The 24,960-nt window shown below is 39.4% G+C and overlaps 1 protein-coding gene across 1 annotated transcript; it reads left to right on the top strand.

Moving 5' to 3' along the window:
* The first annotated feature begins 455 nt into the window (after window positions 1-455).
* C7 (complement C7) lies at window positions 456-23,703 on the top strand. Its single transcript, XM_042028434.1, has 18 exons — window positions 456-643; window positions 937-992; window positions 1,685-1,760; window positions 2,692-2,833; window positions 3,634-3,775; window positions 4,549-4,687; window positions 5,348-5,470; window positions 6,635-6,878; window positions 7,524-7,637; window positions 8,064-8,230; window positions 9,245-9,473; window positions 10,049-10,220; window positions 10,588-10,675; window positions 11,898-12,030; window positions 12,814-13,005; window positions 15,170-15,266; window positions 20,188-20,372; window positions 22,327-23,703. Exons 1-18 carry the CDS (start codon window positions 638-640, stop codon window positions 22,512-22,514), a joined length of 2,493 nt encoding a protein of 830 aa, XP_041884368.1. The 5' UTR covers window positions 456-637; the 3' UTR covers window positions 22,515-23,703.
* Window positions 23,704-24,960: the final 1,257 nt, after the last annotated feature.

Raw genomic sequence — 24,960 nt, 5'->3', positions numbered from 1 at the left:
AAGAGAAAATTAAGTGTTCTTACTTTTGTGTGAGTATTTCCACAAAAAGCATGCAGAACCAGGCTAGAATTGACCAAAACTTGCATTCAGATCCATAAGCTGATTTTCATGTGAAATCCGATACACAAAAATCAGCATGACTGCAGAAGTGGAGAATGAAGATCTGTGCTTATAATGAAACCTTAGCAACATCAGCTTTATTCTAGAGCACCTCTTCCTGCTGCAGCTGTGAATTCAGCTGTGGTGTAGTGTATGTGGCCTGGGATTTCTCAAAAGTCTTGTTCAGGGGAAAGAAACTATGAGAGAGAAGATAAGGAAAAGATGATTCTTCTTTCAGTAAGTGCTCACAATTTTCTGCCAGCCCTAGTTAATATATCCAAACCTTGATTTATATGTCTTAAAAATACTGAGCAGCTCCCAAAGCAGGCTGCGTCCCTAGAGAGGACTAGATGGGTTAAGGTTAAAATTCCTTGGCAATATTCACCCCTTTTAAGGAAAGAACAGCAGAATAGCAAGGCAGAGCGAGAAGAGATGAACAGCAACAGACAGACTGACTGACTCCTTTGGCATCCAAATTGAAAATGCTGGAAGTGCATTTTCCCTGGTAATTGCTGTATATCTGAGTATTTTGTCTAACATGAAGGTAAGACAATTGCTTACTTAATTTGTACTGATGAAGTGAATATGGAAAGTGCAGTGAAATATTAATTTATATGGAGAAATAGCTGAAAAAAGTAATTGGACAGCATTGCAAGAAAGAAGAAAAATAAAAAATGAGAACTTGCACAACAAAGCTGAGAAAATCAGTGTGACATTCTCCTTTTGTTTCTTAAGCTGACTAGTGTATAGATTGCAGAAACCTTGAACAACTGCATGAGCTTAAAAAGGGACGAAAAAGCAGAAAAGCAAAGTAAATTTGCTTTTACTTCTTTTCAGGTGCTGGGGATTTTTCTGTTGCTGGAAGTTTCAGGATTCTTTCCCATTTTTTCCAGGTGAAAATTTATTTAATAAATTACATGCTGAAGGTTAAGCATGTATAATTGTGGTGCGTGATGTGGGACAGAGCTTCAAGGGGTCATCAAGTATATTTCCTGGGAGAAATACACATTGTTCGGTGTCAGCTCTGCCACTGCCACCAGTGGGGACAGCAGTGGGACATTATGTTGTCCTTTAACTTCTACCCAGAGGACTCAGCCAGCCCTGGGGAAGAGAGCGCACAGTGGTGGTGTGAGGCACAGCAACCCATGTCTGTGAAACAGCCCAGCTTACCCCAAGCCAGCCCCAGTCCCAGGGACAGGTCGAACCCCCGATGCCTCCCATGGAAACTGGCAGTTCTTTTGGTGCTGATCTTTAGGCCAGCTGTATGTGTCTAGTTTCTTCTTTTTGATGGCCAGAAAGCCCAAGCTGGGACTGATTTCATTCTTGCACAAGAAAAGCTAATACAAGTGGCTTTAAACCTGGTCATACCTCTAATTATTATTGAAGGTCTGCTTTGCCTTTTAGGAAAGTTTTGCACTCATGGTTATGGATGGCAATCCCTGATGATCTTCCTTTCTCTTTTCCTTTGGATTTTTTTGTTTTTGTTTGTTTTTGTTTGTTTCTGTTTGTTTCTGTTTGTTTGGGTTTTTTTGTTTCGTTTTTGGTTTTGGGTTTTTTTGCAATGCAAAAACCAATACTGGAGCAGCCCTTCATCTCCCGTCCATTGCCGCTGGAATTCTTTTGGCCCTTGGTCGGAGTGCAATGGCTGTACTCAAAAACAGGTATAGATGGACACATCTTTTCTGTATTCATAACCTCATAAGCATATACTTTTTTCTCCAGTAATTAACAAGCCACTCTATCATTAAAACCCCAAATCAGGTGTCAGACAAAAGCCCCAGCAGAACAAGAAGGCTGAAGACCAAAGAACTAAGAAGATAAATCCTCCAGTCTGTCCCAATATGTTTCCTTTCAAAGCTATGATGCTCATGTTTTAAAATAATTTGTGCTCTCTTTATTTTGGTGATAGTTTCAAAAAGCTCAGCTGAACTGTCTGGTAAACACAGATATTCCTTCACTGATGCTGGTTTGTGCCAATTTCACTGATTTTTCATTAGTGGCATCATGTCACAAGGGAAGAAAACTTGGTTGCAAAGTATTACCTTCAATGAAAAGAAGTTGGTGATTTTTACACTGCAACTTTATTGATGTGCAAGATGCTTTTGATTTTCCTTCTCATTTACTTTGATGTTATATCAATTAAGGAGGGATTAGTCAAAATTAAAGATGTTCCATGAGACAGTGCTTACTTTTTTTAGAAACAAGATCTAGCCCACTTGATGTAAGATTTTATCATCCTCCTTAATGACACTGTTTACTTTGAAGAACTTAAGTTCATATCAGGCATGGTTAGTCCTATTAAAAATGCAAAAAACCCCACCTAAATTTCTTAGCAGCTTTCTCTTGCCTTCAATTACATATTAGATTTTTGAACAAACCAAGACAAGCTCATGAACCAGTTTAAAGACCTTGTAGATAAAAGACTTGTCTTTCTATTAACTTGAGAGTTTGCTACCATATGATGGTAATACCAGGTGTGGTTGTTCTTAGAAAAAATAGTGAATGTCTAGAGTAGTAGCATTGTCTTCACAGTAGCAAACTATTCTGGCTTTGCATCAGGATTTTCTAAGATCTCCTTTGATTTGCATTCAGATTAGGAGACGGACAGTGGCAGTTTATGGCCAGTATGGAGGAAACCCGTGCTCTGGGGATGCCTTTGAAACAAGACCATGCACCCCCAGAAGGGGATGCCCAACAGAAGATGGCTGTGGTGATCGGTTCAGGTGTTTCTCAGGTACCACCCAAGACCAGTTTCAATATTTTCTGGTCATGAAGTTAAGAAAATAACCTTGTTATCTTTCAACTTTAGTAAATGGGCAATGTATTTGCAGAATTCTTGATCTACAGATGAATTTGACTTAGGTGAATGTTTCCTTTGTTTCCAGCCTCGATTATGCATATTTTTAATTTCATCTGGAGTATTGAAGAGCATTGAAGATAATATGCTGTAGCCCTGGTACCCTCTCTAACTCATTCTGCCTTACTCGTTTGCCCCAGCAAAGAGGTTTTTTCATTATAAGAAGGTAGTTAAGGAATGCAACCTTAGATTGATGTCTCAAAGCTGTTCTAGGTTATTTCCAAACATGAAATGACCTGGATTATGGAAACTAATGCTCCATAAAATGCATCCAAGCGGCTCCCATTACCTTCACAGAAGAGCATATTATCTCGTAGATAGGCATTTATCACAAAGGACCATGATGAACATGTTTTGGTGCTACTAGAGAGACAATCATAGTTAATCACAAGTGATTGGGTCAAAGGGTGAAAGCTTAGGAAGTAGATCTAGAAGTCAACTGTTTCACTGATATATCATAAGTCTTGAATGGCTATGGCTCTCTTGAGTGTGCTGTGCACTATTTCTTTATGTCCACATTTAATGTTCCACAAGGCCTCGTGGGCACAGGCTGTTCATCATGGGAGTGAATATGCTAATTAATGTAGTAGATTAATAGGACCTCTGCTTTGATTTTAGGTGATCTATTTTTAAACTAACAAACACTTCTTTCCTGATGCATGTTTGTTCTGATTTAGGTCAGTGCATTAGCAGATCCCTAGTGTGCAATGGCGATCAGGACTGTGAGGAGGATGGTGCAGATGAAGATCGATGTGAAGAGAAGAGAACTGTATGTGATATTGACAAAACGCCTCTGAATTCAGAACTCACAGGAGCAGGGTAATGCACTGTGCTGGGCTCAGTAGTACCAAAAGCACTTATATTTTGATGTGTTTGCAAGTTCTGGGTGTACAGGTAGATTTCCTGGGCTTATGGTAAAACATCCCATATGCAAGTGTTCAGTACAACTGCTTCCACCAAGCCAGTGGTTCAGTGCAGGATGAACAGGTCCTTTGACTTGAAGCACAGAATAAAGCTTTCAGTCTTTTGTTCCTGCTGTTGAAAGACAGCTATTAAGATATGAAATCAAGTTTCAACTAGTAACACGATCTTCAGCATGGAAAAAATGAGCCAGCAATGCTCATTCTTTTTGTTCATTGCTGTTGCATTTAGCACTCTAGATTCACATGGATTTCTGTTTATAAATCCCAACTGCAACCTGGCAAAATAATTAAGTTTCTGTGGTGTTGCTTTATCACTTGTTATGTAATATACTTCCGATATAATAAAACCCCCCACATTTTGAAACACATGCCCTGTTTTTTCTGTGTGGCAGCAGTTGTTCAAGCAGTAAAACTTAAAATCACTTGAGATAGATATGAATGTCTTAATCTATAGAGATAACGACGTGTTAATTTTTGTTGACAAATAAGACCAACATTTCACTTTCAATGTTGTAACATGCTGTGCATACTGCAGTTCTGCATGTATAGAAATCTATCAGGTGATAACCCCTTGGTTAAATCAGCCTGTGATCATGATTTGCAGATGCAGCACTCAGTTATAATGGCTCTGTCATCTTTGTCTTAATGGCATATTTTTTCTTCTTGTAGCTTTGATATTATTATTGGTGAGACTAAAGGAAGAGTCATTCATACAAAAAGCTTTGGAGGGCAATGCAGAAAAGTCTTTAGCGGCGATAGGAGAGAATACTACAGGCTGAGTGAAAGTGTTCTCGCTTACAATTTTCAGGTATGTTTCCATTAAGCATAGCTTTGTATTTACGTCAGGATTCAAACTGGGAGAATGATACAAAGCTTACAGGGGCCCTTGGCAGGTACACTTCCCTAAACACAGCTCACTGACACCTGTACCTTCTCTGCAGTTGCTTATTATTTTGAAATACAAATTGGTGTATATCTTGCTGAAATAAAAAGTAAAAAAAAGATTAATTCCTTAGATGTGATTTCTAAATCTCTCAGTTAGACTGAATGTAAAGCTAATCTCCTTAGCATAAGCAGTGGCCTGAAGCACCCTAAGAAATGCTTTGGGGGTGAAATACAGGGCTTTGACTTGCTTTGTGTAGATGTTCCAGAGATGTTTTGTTTGAAGTCACTGTCTCAGTGATTTGGTTTTTCTCACATTTATCAAAAGCATGCCAAACAATCCATAATGTACTTTACTTCATAGCATAAATACTTGAGAGATATATATATGTATATATCTATGAATGAATGCATTTCCAAGTTTTTCTGAAAGCGTGCAGTGCTTTTTATGAAATCTAAAATGGATTCAGCCTGAAAAACCTATCAACTTATTTTGCATCAGTAAGGCCTTGCTCTACTCTGTAAGTTATCATTTTTAAATCCTACACAAAGCTCTTCATACAGACGTCTATCTTTCACCTTCTAGGTTAAAGTTCAGAATGATTTCAGTTATGAGTTTTTCAACAGCACCTGGTCTTATATGAAACGCATAGATAGGTATGAAAATTCAAACAGATACGAACACACACAGAATGAAAATCTGCAAAAGGTATGTATAACTTGTCACTATAGCTTAATATTTTGCATAAATATTTTCATCATTTTTTTAATGTATTTTTGTAGTGAGATGAAAATGTTTATTTTATAAAGACATTTTTGGCACAAAGTACATGACAGTAAATATCCCATAAAACCTTTAAAAAGAGATCACTGGTTTGTTTATCAATCCAGAAGAGTTGGCTGCTGTTTCTTCTTCCTCTGCCTTACCTATTTAGTAGTAATTTATTTATTTACTATCTGTTTTTCTCCCTATTTAAGGGAGAAATCATTGGCTTCTTGTCATAATTGATTCATCTTTTTTTTTTTTTTTCAAGTGGTTTATTGTCCCCCTTTTTTTTTCTGCTACCTTTTGGTCAGTATCTTGGAGCAAAAAGATTGAAATAATTCTGTGGTTAAAATTAACTTATTTTATAATGCATTTTCCATTAGTAGAACTCCATTAAGAGAGATACCTGGTGTCTTTAACAGCCAGGATGTCACAGTGGTTATGCCTTTAACTTATTTTAAAAGGAACATTAGATGAATAATTTGAGAGTAATTTTCTATTATGAAGTACAACCTCTATCTTACAGCAAATAAAATCAAGTAAAAAATGTATGCATTTTATGCCACCCAAGCAGACACTAACAATGACATATTTTGAGACTCAGCATAACCAAGTTCAAAAGCACCTTTGAGAGTCAGAAGTGAACAGTATTGTATAGGGATATCCGATTTTATAATTAAGCAGCATCCTCAAAATGGCTAGAGCCCATTACAGCAAAAGGCTTACCTAGACAAAACAGTGCAAAGACCAAGTGTACTGCCTGTGGTTTTCTTTCCGTCAAAGCTTGTTAACCTTCTTCTGCCAGGCTTCTGATTCTGAAAGCCACCATTAGCTTTGAAGAGTGATATTCTCCTTTCTACCTTGTCTTTATGCTGGTTTTTAAGTACACAGGAGGAAAAGAAAGATGTTGCAGCAATTATAAATAAAGGTCCAACCATATTTCATGACTTCAGGGTGTTCTTTTTGCATTTACTGTGTTGCTTAGACATATCTAACAGCTCTGTAAAGCTGTTGGTTAGTTGCCAACAGAATGTGTGTGCCATCTGGCTATTAGGAGCCATTCAGATAGTGACATGGAGCATGACTGATGGCTTTTCCTTCCCCCAGAGTAAGCAGCTGATGGTTGTTGAGAACAGTGTGGAAGTTGCTCAGTTTATTAACAACCGCCCAGACTTTCTCACTCTTGCGGAGCCTTTCTGGAAGGAGCTGTTCAACCTTCCAGTTGTCTACGAGTACAGCGTCTACCGAAGACTTATTGAACACTTTGGGACACACTTCTTACAGTCTGGGTCTCTGGGAGGACATTACAAAGTTATTTTTTATATGGATACTGACAAAATGAAAGCAGAAGGTAGAGTACTAGACTATTTGTTGCAGAAAGCAAAGTCAGTAATCAAGAATAAAGATTTATATGCATGTTTTTCCAGCTAATGTCTAAAATCAAGTAACAGACTTATAGAAGTTACCACATTCTCTTCATGGGCAAAAGAAAGAAGACTATAAAACGTGCTGAAACCATGGCATTTAATTCTAGATCCATGTTTGTGACCTGCAGTGCTCTGGGTAGCAAAAATTTGATAGTCAGTTTAGGACCTTCTCAGGCTAAACTTGAATATAAATCTCAAACAGTAATAAAGCTTAAAGGTTACATGGAGATGAAGGTTGGGTAAAAAACTGTGTAAACCAGAAGAAATTCCAAACAGAACAAACATCAGAGTGGTGCTTATAATGGCAATCAGTTGGAGCAGTGCTGTAAGGGACTGCTGAGAAAATAAATGATGCTGTAAACTGTTCCCAAATACACCTCACACCTCTGTGCCTTCATCCATAAGCTTCAGCAATGTGTGGATCTTCCCACAGCACACAAATCCTAGTTAGTTACCTTCTAATTTAAGTGTAGTACTTCATGACCTCTCTAGCCAGAGGGAAACTTGGAAATGAATCCAACAAACTTTCTGTGTACAGTATTGTTAATGGATGGATGGATTATCTGCAGGTGTCAGCATAACAGATTTGTACAAGTGTACCTCATCAGGCTGGAATGCACTCATTGTGAGAAAGAAGAAAAAGGAATGCACCAAACTAGATGAACTTCTACTGACTTCTTCAGGTAAATGTTCAAAAGCGACTCACACAGTTGTCATGTATCCATCTGTCATCTCATCCTAAATAGCTGTCAAAATGAGGAGCAGGTGCTGATAACTTTGTAGAATTCTGTCCTAACATGCTGAACCCAGACATCAAGTGTCTGGCTTAAAAGGCTCTCCAGCAGTTGTCAATTATTGCTAATGCTTTCCCACTAAATAGCACTTTCCTGGACACCCTAAGTTAGAGCTGCCAAGACACCTGCAAAAACAGATACCTCCTATATATGACCAGTGCAGGAGCTCTTGATCCAGGCACAGGGGCTTGGTTGAACTGTACCAGTGAGTTCTTTCACTACTTGCTAACAGAGTTTTTGTGTGTACTGTTTCTATTTCCATTTGTAAACATAGCAATGCCTATACTTTGTGTATTTCCTATCCTGAATCTGCAGGAAGCAGTGGTAATAAAATTAAAGGAGACCCTTATATTGAAGGAGGAAGCCCAGGTGCTGTTGCTGGCCTTAGTTATCTAGACCTGGATAATCCTGCTGGGAACAGTCGGATGTACACCTTGTGGGCTGCATCAGTGACAGACTATCCCAGAGTAATTAAAAAAAAGGTAAGGCTATTTTCCTGAAGCAGAGGTGAGCAGATGGGATCACCTCAAGGGGAAAAATTACTAAGCTACAGCTGGTGATTAGTCATACCATGGTCTACACTCATTTTGTTTTCATATCATTTTGTAAAAAAGGAAAATACTCAGGAAGAAAGTGCTGCAAAGCCAGTACGATCAGGTGCATCAGAAATCTAAGTCCATTGACAGGTCAATACCAGCCGTCAGTGAATTTAGTGGAGTTCTGGTTAGGAATAGAGGGTCACATTAGCATTGGAGAAAGACCAGATTTGAGGTAGCCCCTTTCCTGAAACGCATATGGGCATGTCTGTGTGGCTTCCACTTCACTTGCCAACTTCTGCATATCCCTTTTATCTCTCCACCTCCACTCTGCACCCAGAAGATTAACATAACTGGAGATTCTCCAGCTCAGACACTTCAGAGCTGGGCATGGCTCTATTCACTGCTACCTTGTCTATGTCCCTTTTGGGAACTGCCCACATAAACAAGAATGGTATAAATCCCAAATATTTCTATTAGGAAGTTTTCAGCTAAATGTAAAAGCATACAATATCATGAAATAGTCAATTTAAAGGCAAAATATTTTCAATTTTTGTTACCTTTGATCACTGTTCAGTTAAATGCCATAGTGGGCTCTTTAAATGTCCTTTTTTTTATGCTGGGAACAGCTGGGTGAGAATTCAGGTTACTGTACATTAGAGGTCTGTGTTGTACTTTTATGTCAACTGTATTCTCATAGCTCAAATATGTTTAAACATGACTGATATACCAGTAGCTTTAAAGGATGCTTTTAAGCAGAACTGCCTTTTCATAAAAAGGCTAATATTAAATACTAACATAAGATTTTAGCTAATTAGCAAATTACAGCAACTAATGTGCTAACTCCCATGTGCAGAAGCATATGTCACAAATTATTTTGCGATTGTGATGAAATGTGCTTATAAACTCTTATATTCCAATCATAACTATTTAATATGCTTGTTTCCCTACTCTGTGTAGCTAACACCGTTGTATGAGCTGGTAAAGGAAGTGCCCTGTTCCTCAGTCAAAAAGCATTACCTAAAACAAGCCATTGAAGAATATATGGCTGAAAATGATCCCTGCAAATGTCAGCCTTGCCAGAACGGTGGTGAGACGGCTGTGGAAGGAACACAGTGTGTGTGTTACTGCAAGCCTTACACCTTTGGAGCAGCTTGTGAGCTGGGAGCTCTCGTGCAAGATCAGCCAGGTCAGCACTCTTTAAAGCTGGGAGTTTAGAAGTGGCAAAATGTTCTCTCCTGCTTCCAGAGTCTGTCTGTCACACTGCATACCCGTGCAGTGGCTGCTAGGGTGAGATATCACTGCAAACAAACATCATGGGGTGGGTCATGCCAAGCCTGAGTCTTTGTTTAGCATGTCTAAACAGTCCTTAGCAAAGGGCTCATTTTATTATCGGTGTTAAATACAGTGGACAATACTAACAGCTTAATGCAACCATCTGTAAGTAAGTACATATCCTAAATTAATTGTCAATGATTTCAAAAATTTTACTTTTTAATTTTGTAGTTAGTAGTAGGTGATAGCTGGTTTTATGTTCTCTCATGATCTGATAATATATAGCCTCTGTTAAACTGTGTAAAAGTTGGGGGAAGATGGAAGATTAGATTATTGCAATCTGGAATTTTCTGTAAGGGCACAGTTGGGGTCATCACTAACTTTGAACAGCCTGTGCCTTTAAACCACTCAAAGAAAATGGTTTAAAGAGAGAGTGGTTTAAGGAGAGTGGTTTTCGCATTAAACCAAATATTCCCAAATGTTGCACAGGTGTTGTTGATGGACAGTGGAGCTGCTGGTCTTCCTGGAGTCCTTGTTCAGCAGGAAGGAAATCTAGGAGTCGAACCTGCAACAACCCATCCCCGCGTGGTGGTGGGAAGGCCTGCCTGGGAGAGCAGCATGAAAGCAGAGCATGCGAAGATGAAGAGTTGCAGCATCTTCGGTAAGCAATAAAAAACACTTGGGGCACAACTGCTGAAAGATTTAAAATTTTTTTTCAGAGGGGTGCATAAACTATCGAATTCAAGGAGATCACTTACTGAGCTTTAATATTTAAGTTGAAAGAAAATGAAATTCAGAAGCTGCGAATGTCATACAAGATAAGGCTAGAAAATGAGGTAGAAGCCAGTAAACTTGACAGCATTCTATTTACTGCTCTCTTGGATAAGCTAGCAGTGCCTGATTTCAATATAATCATGATGTAAATGTATGCATAATAGTCTTGAAAATGGGCTTCACTGAGAGGTGTATCATTTTGAAAGGAAAGAAGACTAAATTCAAACTAAACTGTACTTTTGTTTGCTTCATAGCTTGATTGAACCACACTGTTTTGATTTATCCATAAATCCTACAGAATTTTGTTCACTTCCTCCTCTCTTAGAAAATGGATTTGTTCAAGTAAGTTATTTCTATTGCTCTGTTATCTGTTCTATCCCTACCTGCAATGTCTTTCGTATTGTTAATATAGATGTTCACTTGCAAATTTGTATTTCTCTTGGTAAGCTTACTATATAGCAGCTCTTGCAGCATTTTTCACTGTACATGACAGTATCCAAAACTTGATACTAAAAATTGGATAAAACCAAAAAAGCCCCACCTCCAAAACCAGAAAAAACTCTTTGCTTTTCTGGACCATGGTACCTACAGAGAAAAGTCATCTACTTTTCCTTTATTCCATATATGTATTAAAAATTTGCTGAGCCACATGGATTACATATAAAATCACAGCAAACTAGAGAGAAAAAATGCTCAGTCATCCAGGAAGTCCATAACAAAATTATAAACAGATTTTAGGAATCTTCTCTCTGTAACTCACTATTCTACTTTCTTGTTCCCTGGTGAAACGAAGTCCTGGTAACATACTTGGGTCACCACAGCTTAGGCCTATTTAACAAGGGGAACTAAATTCCTCCCTTGGAGGAATGGATTATGCCTTCTTCATGTTATCAGGCTGTCATAAGTCTCTTTGCTCAATAAATAGATAAAAGGATTAGTTAAAAATCCATTAGTTGCCTCTGCACAACTGCAACCTGAGGAAAAATCCAAAATTTTGCCCTTCCTCTTTTGCTAGTGATTTTTTTTTTTTTTGGTAATGAGTAGTTGTCTCCTATATTGATACTTTTGGTTCACAGACCAAAGGTAATCCTGAAATTCATGGAGTAGTCTTAATTTTTCATAAGATCTCTCCTTAGAAGACAGTAGGATATAAAATGAGAAAAACCTGTGTTTTCAAGTCCATCATGTTAACTTTTAGAAATCTGATAACATGCCGTCCTAAATATTGGCAAAGCCATATACTCTCCACTGCTCTCCCCACAGCCCAAGGCTGTTCAAGATCTTATCCTGCCCTGCTAATGCTTGATAACAGCCATATTTGCAGTTTGTTTATACACCATCAAGAGAGCACTAACTAGAGTTTCATGCCCCTTTTGATCACATTTAGTGATTTTATAACCAGGATTGCCCCCAATATTCCAGACTCTCTGATCAGTGCATTGTAGAGTAGCAATAATACTTCTCACTCTCCTCAGCTACCGAGTTCTGGAATCCAAGGGAATTCAGTGCTGCTGGTAGTTCTTATATTTTATATCCAAAATTTCACCTGTTTATTGTCTTTCAGAATGCTGAAAACTCCTACCCTGTTGGGAAAAGCATTGTTTATGCATGCAAACATGGATATTCTCTTGTTGGTGAACCTGTTGCTAAGTGTGGCAGTAATTTACAGTGGCAAGTTGGAGAGAGATATTGCCAGGGTATGTCTAACTGATTCTTGTTTTGAAATACAATTCCACTGCTGAATTCCAGTGGACCATCTCAGAACATTTGCTTTTCAACTACAATGGGGCAAAAGACACACTTGTATTTCTTAGTTCCCTAGACATAATCAGGTCTAAATTTATTTTTATTGTGAATCCAGATGTTGTAATGCTGAAGTAGAAACACACCCATAAAGTCGAGTTTTAAGGAAGGCTGAAACTGAGGGAGACTAAATTCCATTCCAGGACTTACTTTCTGTGGAAACAAACATTGTTGCTTACTTCAGTGCTAGGGCTATATGCAAGAACCATGAGAATTTTCAGCACTGCAGTTCAACAGGATCCTTTCCTCCTTGCAGGCAGGACTGACTGCCCACAAATGCCACTCCACGCTGTTTAAAGGCCATCCCCTTGTGTACCAGAACATGGTCTCCCTGTATGGGAGACCCCTGTAGGGTTCCATATGTATGATGTCCCTCTACTAGGAAGCTATTGCCTAGTAGGGGACCCTGAACAGAAACATGAGTCCTAAGGACAGGAAAGCCCTCATACAGCTAGAGCTGCACCTGCAGGCAGTAGGAGAAGATACTGTGATGGTGTCCTTAGTTTTGCATGTTTGACTGGTGTGATGAGTTAATATCCTGACTGGTATGTTTCTGCAGGAATGTCAGCTAACCTCACCATTCCATTTGATAAGCAATTTTGGAAAAGATAAAATACATGACTGCTTTATGTAATCTACTGATTTACTGTAGCTATCTCAAATGCTTCAATCCATAGAAACTGCATGTCTCCTGCCTGACCTGGAGGGGGGTTTGCAAGGAGAGCCATGGAAACCTGTGTACGAGATCGGTGAGAGAATAGCTCTGTCTTGTCCACACAGCATGCACTTGGAAGGGGCACACTCCATTTTGTGTGAGCCCAGCCTCAAGTGGTCTCCTGATGTGAAGACTATCCAGTGCAAAAGACCAGGTAAGCCACTGCAGTCCTCAAGTACAATGCAGGAGTTTCTCTCCTGGAGATTCTTTCCAACTAAGCTTTATATAGTTTAGATATAGACAGAGCTATTGCTGAGACAGTGATAGAGAAGCCATACTCACATCACCAGCAAGAAGCACAGAAAACATGGGGGTGTGTTTTCTGTGGTCTGTTCAAACAAAATGCCTGAAGGCATTTCATTGAAGTTTTGTTAAGGCTTTTTGCTTCCCACTTCCCTATTGCTATCGAGTGTTGTCACTATTTTAAGAGATTGCCTGGGATTTATGCTGTCTATTCTGCCACCCGAATATGTTTCACTTTTCACATGTTGTATAACACCACCACCATATGAACTACACCTTAAGAGTTTTCTATCTAGAAACTGTTCAGTGCACCAGAGCCTCTTGTGACAGAGAAAGACAGGTCTGGGTGACTCCTTTTGCTGATCTGGCAGTCAGACAACTGATACGAAATAAATATCCAGGAACTGGAAGCAATGGGAAAATGCTGCTTTAAGTTCATGATGTTGGCTGTTTAAGCTCTGGTTTGATACGGGCAGGCAGTGGCAGAAAGGGAATGGGCTATAGCTTTGAGCAAGTCTGTCTAAGTCATCTTTTCCAACTGTGGAAGACAAACAAGAACTGCTCTTGAGCACTGCTGTGATGCTGATCAGTGACACAGAGGCACCCAAGCAGCTTGTACTTCAAGCCTGCTACATCTTCTCCTGAGGTCCCAGATGTTCTTGTACACCTGGGGGGACCCTTGACTGGGGACGACAGCCACTGCTGCGGGAGACTAGGCACATCTCCTGCATTTCTTGTCTGTCCTCTCCTTATCAGCCAATGCTGCTGACATTGCCTCACCTGCAGAAAGAGGAAGGTGACAGTCAGGCTTAGACTTTAAAAGGCAACAGTCCTGTGAGATTCCTGGTGTGAATCATCTGCTGTCATAAACACATCAACAGGAAGTGTAGTGATTTTGGAAGGAAGAGCATAGCTGTACATAAATGACTCGCTGCTGCTAAACTGCCAGAGTAGCAGTGCTGAACTGCTGTTAGCAGTTACTTAGGCTTAGCCTTAGTGACTGATTTTCATTTGGTTTTTTGGTTCTTTTGCTGACATCATGTTCTCAAATTCCAGCAATAATTGGGAAGTTTCAAATTCTCCCTTCAGAAAGAAAGAAACAGCTTGTGCTTGGCTGTATGGGAGCATTATATTAGTATAAACAATAAAAGGACAACATTTGGATTAGTAACAGTTAAACACTCGAGTATAAGATAAGAAGGGTAAAAATTATGAAGATAAGTATACACAGACACAGTGGCATACATATGTTTAGATGGGAGTATTTAGTGACTATGCAGCCAACTACTGAAGAGATGAAGAAAATGCAGTGATTTTTGGTGAAAATTTCCCCTCTGAATCTTTAAGGGAGATACTTTTTTAAGAAAGGCAACAATCTAGAGTACTAAATTTTCATGTTAGCAAACACAATCTAAAAAAAAAAAGAAATCAGGATTAAACCTCCTCAGAAATGGTGTCCATATGGATTTAGCAAAGTCTTGCTGTTAACATGCTACAAAAACCTACAGAGATGTTTAGCAAAATTTAGAGTACAACTCTCTGCTTAAAGAATGGTACATCTGCAAGGATGAAAATTTCCCAAGAATTACCATTATTTTCATTTTAAAGTTGTTACAAAGTGAGGATTGGTGATGGAACTCATAGTTTTCATTATCATCAGTGTAAAAAGATATTTGGGTTACATAGGGGTTTGGATCCTTAGCTTTTTTAGCGAAAGCAGTGAAGTCAATGACTCTGAAAGCTAATGACAAAACTGTTCCCAGCTATGATTCAGCAGTGCTAAATTTGGCAGAAACAAATAACTGCTTCAGAAATGAGATGAATGTTTAAGCTTTAACATAGTACCTGTCTCTTTCCATATGTCTGGTGACCCATGGATAAATTACTGAACAGTAACTTTGCAAAGGGTCATATCTTTTTAATACTGTTGATTACTTCCCTGTAACTTTTAATGACCATGTAGGATGTGACTTTATCATGACTGTGTAATTCAGTGCCTTTTAAACTCAACTGATAATTTCAGAGTAGACCCTTGTTTTTCTGATCCTTGATATCACTGTGTTCTTCTATTTCAGTGCCCAGTGTGAAACCAGAAGTGACAGAGCCTAAATGTCAGCCATGGGAGAAAGTACATCAGTCACAATGTGTGTGCAAAATGCCCTATGAGTGTGGGTAAGTGCAGGCTCAATTTGGCAATTAGATTCTCACTTTATTCAAGACCAATTATATTTCCTAAGTCTTCAGTCCATGACAGAGGAGAAAGCTTTACTTTTATGAGAAGGAGACGTTGTACTTGGTTTGCTTTACAGCTCAATCAGTGTCCTGTTCATCACTTACCTGCCCTGTCAGAACTGTCAGTGGGTTTTAGCAGTGATGGAATTTGTTGGATGACAGAAGGTGAAGGCATAATTTCACTTGATCTGTGAAGTAGATGGAAAAAAATAAAATTATATTTTCAAGATTTAGAGGACTGAGAAAAAGTTAAAACAGAGGCCCTTGGGACACAAACCATCAAAGCAATAAGCTAGTGAAATAAAGCAGATTTCTTTTTACTGCTGAGAGACGAGGGGTTATGAAAGGCACAGTAATCTAATTTCATCTCATATTTACACAGCAGTTTTCATAGATCAGTCACATCACTTTTCCTGGCCTCATAACTTGCAGATTAGAGTTTGCTATTTCCTGTTTTATCTAAGCCTCTATTCTGCAATAAGCAATGCAGAAGAAATAATGTAAAGAAATGAGTAAGTCTCTCAGTTCCTTGCGAAACACAAAAGTAAGAGAACCAAAACAGGAGTAACAGTGGAAGACACTTGAGACCAAATGGCACTGATGACCAGATGTGCCAAAGAGCTCAGCACTCCAGCATCTGGGCTGGTTTGCATAGACTGGATGACATCTCCTATCAAGTCACTCCTATTAAGTGGGTGTGAGCTCTAGATATGAAATCTGGCCAGGTTTATGTGACTGAGCTGAGTAGTTTGGAAGCTTCAGGATAACAGACCAAATTTGTCTTACCCATGTGTAGTAGGAGGAAGAAACTTTGATGTTGTCTCAAGTGATTTCAAGATAGCAGAACTTTCCATGGAGCATGTGTACTTTCCAGAAGGCACATAGACCAAGAGTGCTCTGATTTTAAGAGCATGGTGACTCTGATTTTAAGACAAAATTAGCACTCTTTGAACACCTCAAAATTAAAATTGGTGAGCTTAGTTCAGATGCAGATACACTGGGTAGCTCCCTAGGGTCTGAGGCCATTGTCTTGCATGCAAAGGTAAGTGCCAGGTTTGTAATAATTCTGCAATCTAAAATGATTCCTATCCTTAAACACCTAAATATTTTACATAGCCTGGTCCTGCTCTTTTTCTCTTGATACTGTACTGTATCTTACTCTTGATACTTACTCTTGATGGCTGTAAACCCAGTTCTGGTTTATGTATGTGTTGAGGTCAGTTACACAGAATACAAGGGGAGTCACAGAGCTAGGGAAGGCCTCGGGCAGAGTCACAATAACCTTGGAAGTTAAATGAACTACATTTAGTTACGCATTGAAGCTTCATTTGTAATTAATCTACTACTCCCGTGTTTCTATTTTCTATAATTATCTTCACAATGGCAAGAATATAGATAACCATCATTCCTTTTACCTGATGCCATTGTTTCACTGTTTTGAAATAATGCCTCTAATGATGGAAGGGTAAATCATAAGCTGTCAAAGCAGACTAATCTTCCAGCCTGTTAAGGCTATAGGAGTAAAGCATGTAAGCAGATCTTGGTCCGATCCCTCCTCAAAGAGCAGAATTAACTTGCTTTGTTGTGGCAGTGACTTTGAACAGCAGCCTCTTCTTTGAAGAGAGCTTGGAGCAAGAAGAGTTCATGTGGGAATTCAGGAACTCCATGGTTTCAGGCCTATCCTCCATCCTTTCACTTTCCAAGAGACTAGCAACAGAGACTGCCCAGAACAGCACAAGAACCCTAGAACTGGCTGGTAATTTGTCCCTCATGGATGCCTTAGGCTGCATCTGTCCTCATCAGTGACAGCAAGGGAATGATCCCCGGCACCAGAGCTGCTAAATTGCTATAGCAGTTCCTGGTAGACCTCTGACAAGGACCAATTCCTGGATAATTCCCAGGCACAGCTCAGGAGTGACTAAGATCAGAGACCATTCTAGTCTGATGCAGTCCCCATCTTCTGAGGAAAGAGGGACACCACTGATCTGTGTAAATTGTCCCCAGCACATGGAAGGGGCCAGAGTACAGTGTGTTAATACAGATGTAACCTCAGCCTCCGGTAGCTAAGAACTATCTCCACAGTGAAACATGAGATTTGATAATTTTTAAGTACTATCCCCTCTTTTTTTTCTCCAAATTTATTTGCATAGCATCTATGTCTCTCCTGAGAGTTCTTGGGCTGTGTTATATTAAAACTTCTCATCTCAAATATAGTTCCAGGAAGTTAAAATCATTCCTAGCATGATGGATTTTTCACTTCACCAGAAGTTTCCTACCTCTTATTGCAGGTGAAAGGGAGAGAAGGTATTTATGGACTTAACAGATATTAATTAATTTCTCAAAATATGTGCTTTAGTAAAATATTGTTCTTGTTCTTAACCTTATTTTTTCAGGTAAAAAGTATTGAATTTCTCACATTCACTTTACACAAGGATTATTCCTTGTCTCAAATAATTTTTATTGCACTGTTGGGATGTTGCCAGCCCTGGGAAATATACTTTCTCAGCAATGAGTGCAAATTATTAATTTCTCTTATGAGTGCAGATTCTCCATCCTTTTTCTTACGCATCTTAATATGTTGATTTCCACTGTCTTTCTTCTGCTGACCCAGCTATAGCAAATATGTAAACCACTCTCAAGATAGTATGAGGCATTGAACTCTAGTGAGAGTTTGGCAACATGGTCCATGAACTCCTGGGCTCAAACTTTGGCAGCTGGTTAAATTAGCTCCCTTTCCTCTATTGGGTGTTGCTAATGTGGTGCAAAGCAGACAGATTGTTGAAAAGGTCTGATCTTAATATTTTTAGGTAAATTAAGCTATCTTCTCCGCAAGATTTTGACCTTAAGACTCAGATATTGAGATTTGTCACCTAGGCAAGTAAAGAAGACATCTGAACAATTTTAAATATAATTTAGAAATTTAATTACAGATTAGTTGCTTTCCCCGGAACACACTTTGTTCTTTAAAATTCAAGATGATGTATAAACAGGGAGTTTTTCTTATACTTCTGTCTGTAAATATAACTTTCACATAAAAATCAGAGCTCCACTACTTAGGGGCTGTGCAGCCAGATGACCAAACAGTATAATGCATACAAGTGGACCTGTTTCCTTTATCAGGTGCCTGGTGGTATTTTGACCCAGCACAGCAGTTAAGGGACCTGTTGTGGTTGAGGATGCTAACTTAAGTGGGAGATATAATACAATTAATAAAAATATTTGGCACAGGTAGATACGCCAAACTTTTCAGGCTCAGCTAATGAAGTCCACACAGTATTTTAAATACCTTAAAGATGCACTATGTTACAGGTATCTTAAAATTTCAGTAAAGCCAGCTCTTTTAAATGGCTTCAAAATCATCTTTCTAAGAACCATTCCCAAAACTTGGAGAAGGCTCTTTTCCCTAGTGCCTTATTTATAGATCAAAACCCACTTCCTAATTCAAAGGGAAAAAAGAAAAAAAAGAAAACAAAAAAAGAAAAAAAAAAAAAAGGAAAGAAAAGTTACCTTAATGCTTCGACATTAAGTCAGCGAGGTTTGAGTTATGGCCTTCTTACTAGACTTCCATCTTCCAAATTCCTCTTCCCTTCTCCTACAGGGGTTACCCTCCCCTTCAGTCAGCCTCATGAAGCTCATTAGGGCCATTTGCCTCTACCTCATAAGCCTCTTCTCCCCACCAAACACCTCTTTAGCTGAGGTTGATTTTCAGAACTGGCCTATTAGACACCAAAAGTTTCAGTGTGAATGTTTGTGAGCTCAAAATGAGGTGCTGTGCTGAAAATTAGGCTAAGAGGCTGAATTTCAAAGCTCTTCATCACCTGGGAGCCTATCTCTGCTCTCTGGTACCCTATGAAGCCCCTTACCCATGTCTGTAAAGTGCATCCAGGAGAGCACAGGCATGCTCTGCTCCAGATAGTCACTCTTTTGTTCATTCCACACAAATGCTGCTGATTGCATTGAGAAAAAGTGGAGAAGCTAGGAGTTCGAGATTAAAACTCAGAAGTAATGGAAAGGGGTTTTTTTCTTCCCCTCTTACACTTGGAACATGAAACACAAATAATGACAACTTCCTGGAATTGAAGTAATGGAAGGGTTTTATTCCTCCCCTCCTACACTTTAGACCATGAAGCACAAATGATGGCAACTTCCTGGAACTGTCCCCAAAGCAAACACCATTTAAGGTTGTCCAAGAATTGTTATTACGAGTTTTAAAAGCTCATTTATGTGGGTGTTAAAGCTCTCTCCGTATTTCAAGAAATAAGCAATTTATCTGGGTAATTTTTTTTCATAAAATTTCTGTGGATATGTATGTGTGTTTCCAGAAATATCTTGGTTTCTGATGGTCAGTCATAAGGTATTATTTAGTAAAAGCTGAGCATTTTAAAGGACAGCAGAATAAAAATCTTAAAGTATATTTGAACACCTTAAAATTAAGAAATACTTATAAAATATTTTAATATATGTACATGTTTGTATATGTCATATATGTATAAGAAGTGCTTTCTGTATATGTACTTATATTCATGCATGTGTCATAAATTAGAGAATAATTGAGATCTGAAATATTTTTAACTAAAGTCTCTCTCACTGCTGCTGAGGACAATGGCAAAAAGACAGTAATATCCCTGTCCTTCAGATGGGACAGATCTTGACTCGGCTGAGGTGCAGCATCCTGTGGAAAAGGAAGAAGTCTGGACTGTCCACATGTCTATGTCTTGATTTCTTTGCTGCACTCAGGATGTACCTAAACAAACAGAGAAGTTGGAACTGGACTCTGAGTGTTTTCCACTCCCTCAGCTCTTTTTAAGAGTTACCAAGATAATGCACATTTAAATAGTGCAATTACTGCTTTTGTTTTCAGTCCTTCCCTGGACGCCTGTGCTACAGATCAAAGAACCAAGAGAAACATGCCTTTAACTGTTTGCAAGATGCATGCCTTGGAGTGCATGGGCAGAAAATACTCTCTGACTGATGCAGAAAACTGCAAAATACCCCAGGCAGCTGAAATACCGTGCGGATCGTGCCGTTCATGGGAAAAATGCAATGGTAAGAGATTCTTCACAATTGTAAGCAAAATTGTTCATATAACTAAAAGGAAATCTTTATCCTCAGTTACACATCAGCAGTTGGGCAATTGGTCTGTCCTGGTACGGCAGCTACAGTCCCTCCCAGAAGTACCAGGCACTGCTAAGCTGGCTCAAACCATCATCCAGTGTTTGGTGTCCAAACATGGCAGGAATCTTTAACCCTGGAAAAGAAAACCCTGCAGGATATTGTAACAAAATGTGCTATATGCAGGGAAAGCTTATTCCTAGTCCCTGTTAATCATCCTTTTGGTCCACTTTCTCCTTTGGCTGAAAACCCTGCCCTACTCTTTTTCACTGTATCTACCTGTTTAGATTCCTTAAAACAGCAATTGCAGGAATCCTTACTGCCTGCAGGAGTAAATAATCCTTTCCTGAAATTTGCCAAGCAGTCTCCGCAGCAGGATCCTGTGGTTACGAATTAAAAATCTTACTGTATGCTAGCTAGGAAAGCCACTTACTGTTGTACTTCACTGTCTATGCCCAGTTTCTCATATAATGATTAAAGGTGAGGTCTCTTCCCTCAGAGGAAATAATTCCTGTTTTTTGTAACCTGTCTGCAGTGGAAGTTTTCAAATTCCCTGATTTATTTTCCTTAAGTGTCTTACACTACATTGCATTTAATGGAGGGTTGCCAGGAATGGGAAGATGGAAGTAATAAATTCGGGTTTTAGAAGTGCCCAAGCTAGAGGCACAGTTACTGTCATAATTTGAAAATAAAAAGGATTACTAGATAGGAGTTCATCTGTTTTGTCTAGCTGGGTTGAACAGACAAAAATAATAACAACAACAACAAGAAAAAAATCAAAACTGCCTGGAGCTTTAGCAAAGACAAACACAGGCAAAAAAAAAAAAATGCATACAACACCAAAAAAAGACACAGTTATGAAAATTAAACATCAGGTGGAATCTTCTTACCTGATTGTCACTGATACATTTACACACATTATTTATAGGGGTAGATCCTTTGATCTTCATGAAACTGTCTTTATGAAAATATAGATACCACTTGTAAGGGTTTGCATGATCAGTTTGTTAGTGTTCAAAGACAGATTTCTCATCTTACAAGTTATCTGAGCTCTAGAGTAGTAGATACATGGACCAGTTCAAGCAGTAACATCAGAGAAGCCTTTGAGTACAGCATCTGAGGCACCTTAAACAAGTTTTTACCACAAGCACAATCAACCTCTCCAAGCAGAGGAAGCCCCAGCAGTGCATGATTTGTTTCCACTTCTAGTTTTTTCACTAGCCTGAATGTCAGCTAATGTTACTGAAAGAATTAGGGAATTAGGTTAGGGAAATAATGATAGAATTACAGAACTCTTTGGGTTGGAAGCGACCTGTAAAGATCCTCTAGTCCAACCCCCCTGCAATCACCCAGGGCATCTTCAACTAGACCAGGTTGCTCAGAGCCCCATCCAAGCTGGTCTTGAATGTTTCCAGGGATGGGGCATTCACCATCTCTCTGGCCAACCTGATCCTGTGTTTCACCACCTTCATCCTAACAAATTCTTCTTCATATCTAGTCCAAATATGGTCTCCTTTAGATTAAAACCATTACCCCTTGTCCTAGCATTGCAAGCCCTATTGAAATGTCTGTCCCTATTTTTCCTATAAGCCCGCTTTAGGTACTGGAAGGTGCTGTAAGGTCTCCCCAAAGCCTTCTCTTATCCAGGCTGAACAACCCCAACTCTCTCAGTCAGTATCTGTAGGAGAGGTGCTCCAGCCCTCTGATCATCTTTGTGTTTGCCTGAGATTCTGCTCCAACTGGTCCATGTCTTTCTTGTGAAAGCTGAGCACACTCCAGAAAATTGCTTTCAGTCTTATAGTTTTCCTGGAAACATTTTAGTCTGTGTGGGTTTTTTTTGACGACTTGGATGCTATCCTGAGTGTTTTTCCTCTGTGCTTTTGTTTAGTGGCATCCAGCATCTGTGTTTGTGATGAAGATGGGCTGTGTGAGGAGGGAGGTGTCCAGGTCTGTGTTGAAGTGAGTGGCTCTGGTGCTCGTCGGACCATGACCGAGTGCGAGGTTGGGCTGCTCAGGTGCCGCGGGGAGACTGTCACCCTTGTCAGCATCAGGCCCTGCGACACGCAGAGTAAATAAGATATGTTACACTTTAGTTTGCTTATTGCTGGGGGATATGTCAAAATGTGTCAGCTCTTGGGCAGGACATACTTTGAACCTTGCTCTGCCAAATATGAGCTCTGCTGTGAAATCCACTGCAGCTGATGAGACTGTGCATCTGGTCAGTTCTGAATCAAGGCCTGAGGCTCTTCATTAGACAGAGATGCACTTGCCACTACTGCTCACAGCAGAGCTCTTGCTTAGGCACCAGCCTTACCACCGGCAGATTTACTTCATATTTCCATCAGAATTAAAAAAATATTGCTGAAGTGCAATTGCCAAAATAGCTATTATAGTGATGGATTACCATGTCTGACATCATAAATATGTTTTTCTTAAAGCCACAGAAACATACGCTTACACTGAGTAGATTTAGATTAGCAAAACATACAGACTCAGCTTTACAGTGGAAGAGGTATGATTCTTCTCTTTTAATAAAACAGCTTCTTTCTACCATGCACTACTCAGTTGAGCAAACAGTCTGCACACAACTGAACCTGTTGTTGAGCCTGATGCACTTAAAGGTCAAAACAATGTGCATTAGTAGTAATGCGACATTAAAGCAATGAGAATACATCTATGCTTGCAGCTTCTCATATACAGAACCACTTCATGAAAAATCACCATTTTACATTGTCATTATTATTATTATTGTGAGCTACACTTGTAAGCACAGGTAACTCAGTTGCATTTGTCACATGTATTTATGTTTGTGCCAAGACTGGTTTCCTTAAAGGCCGTTGCACTAAGAGGGCTTCTGCCTTAGCAAAACTTTCTCAGAGGCAGCTATTAGGGAAAACACATCTTTACAGCAATGAAGACATTCTGCATGCAGTCCCCTTGGAGATACCATTGGATAATCTTCAAAGACTATTCCTGAATAAAAGAAGTCTCCTACACTCTTTCCTCACATAGCTAAGCATTCTCTCTGGCATAGCTGGGCAGTGACATCTTTGCTTACATATTGCAAGTCCATTCTGGTAGCCATGCTGGCAGTCCCATCCCTTCTGACTATTCTTGGATGCAAACAAGGGCAAAGGGCTGGATAGCAAGTGGGTGTTCAGCCAAGTGCAGTACTACCAGCATGTATGATATGTATGTATGCTTTTACAGCAACAGATTTTATTTCTGTCAGTAATATAGTAAGATTAAATATCTCTTTTGATTATCATGTTTCTACTAGTAGCGTTCTTGCATAAACCTTACCCTCAGGTGGAAAAGCTTTGCTTTCTGTGATGCTGGCAATAAGGAGTAAGCCAGAACAAGAGTGGCTTTCCTTGGAGTCTCTCTCTGTGGGGGTAGCCATGTTGGAGGGGAAGGTTGTCACACACTAACTGAAAGGATCTCCTGACATTTATGACCATTATGCTGTCTGGAAAATAGTGGTGGGTGGTGGGGTTTGGGTTTTTTTCCTTTTTGAGCAAATAATAAATTTTTGTGAATGGCACACAGATGAAAACAAGTAGAATAAAATCCAAATAAATTTATCAGCTATTTTCTCTTTATTATTTGCCCCGGAGTAGCAGGTAATACTTTGTAGAGCACCCAGATGTTTGTTTACTTGATTAGTCTTAAGTCTCTTGTCTACAATTTCTAACCTTTTTCTTGTGGCATTTGGCACAACATGTGATTGGACCATGAGTCCACTGGGTAACAATAGCTTCTATAGCTGCTGAAGGCAAGAAAAAAATCACCTGGAAATTTCCTGATAGATAGCACAGAAATAATAGTGACTTGGTGATTCATGTCTTCAAACATAGGGAAATGTGGAAAACCGGCACAGAGCCTCAAGAAATGTTGAGAATTCCTGTTCCAAGAAATAATAAAGTTACCTGATAATCATCTCAATACATCAGCAGGAACAGCTCTCTGTGTCCATAAAATAAATTAGTCTGAGATAAGGCAGCCAAAATATTAATGAAGGCTGCATTTCAGATGCTTCATTCAGTCCCTGACATCTCTATTTATCTGACCCATCTAAATCTTTGCAAAGATCCTTTTTGTCTCCTTTTTCTTTCTAAGTACCCACTCCATCTTTTCCCCTCCTACTTCTCAGCCCAGTCAGCTCCTTCTCTGTAGACTCCTCACAGACACATTCCCTCCTCCTGCCAGTCTGCAGGTGTCCAGCAAGGATCTGCTCCCCTTCCTGCTGTGATACCACACTCCTTTCCCTGCCTGACTTGTGAATTCCCTGCCCCATTAGGGGCGTTTCAGTTTCGTCACCCCTCCTGAAAACCTGAGTGTGTCTTACAGCATTTTAGAATAGACATTATGGGCTTTTTCGCTTTTGTATTTTTTTTAGCCAACCAGCTGACTGTCTAATGCTGCATGAGAGGAAATGTAAGGTGAATAGGTAGAAGTTTTCTTCAAAGCAATATGACTATTCATTGAAAGAAAAACAAGTTAATGTAGGATCAGTGTCTGG

This window comes from Corvus kubaryi, unplaced genomic scaffold (assembly GCF_017639235.1).
Source record: "Corvus kubaryi isolate FWS band 111438036 unplaced genomic scaffold, C.kubaryi_AGA036_p1.0 37308, whole genome shotgun sequence".
In the NCBI taxonomy this organism is placed as follows: domain Eukaryota; kingdom Metazoa; phylum Chordata; class Aves; order Passeriformes; family Corvidae; genus Corvus; species Corvus kubaryi.
Note: the sequence above shows the minus strand (reverse complement) of the source record. Positions and strands in the feature narration are given on the sequence as shown.

What these genes read in the sequence shown, in the direction of transcription:
- C7 (XM_042028434.1), top strand. An exon ending in TTCTTTCCCATTTTTTCCAG is followed by an intron (nt 993 to 1,684) that starts GTGAAAATTTAT and finishes ATACTGGAGCAG; the next exon opens with CCCTTCATCTCCCGTCCATT. An exon ending in CCAGAGTAATTAAAAAAAAG is followed by an intron (nt 8,231 to 9,244) that starts GTAAGGCTATTT and finishes TACTCTGTGTAG; the next exon opens with CTAACACCGTTGTATGAGCT.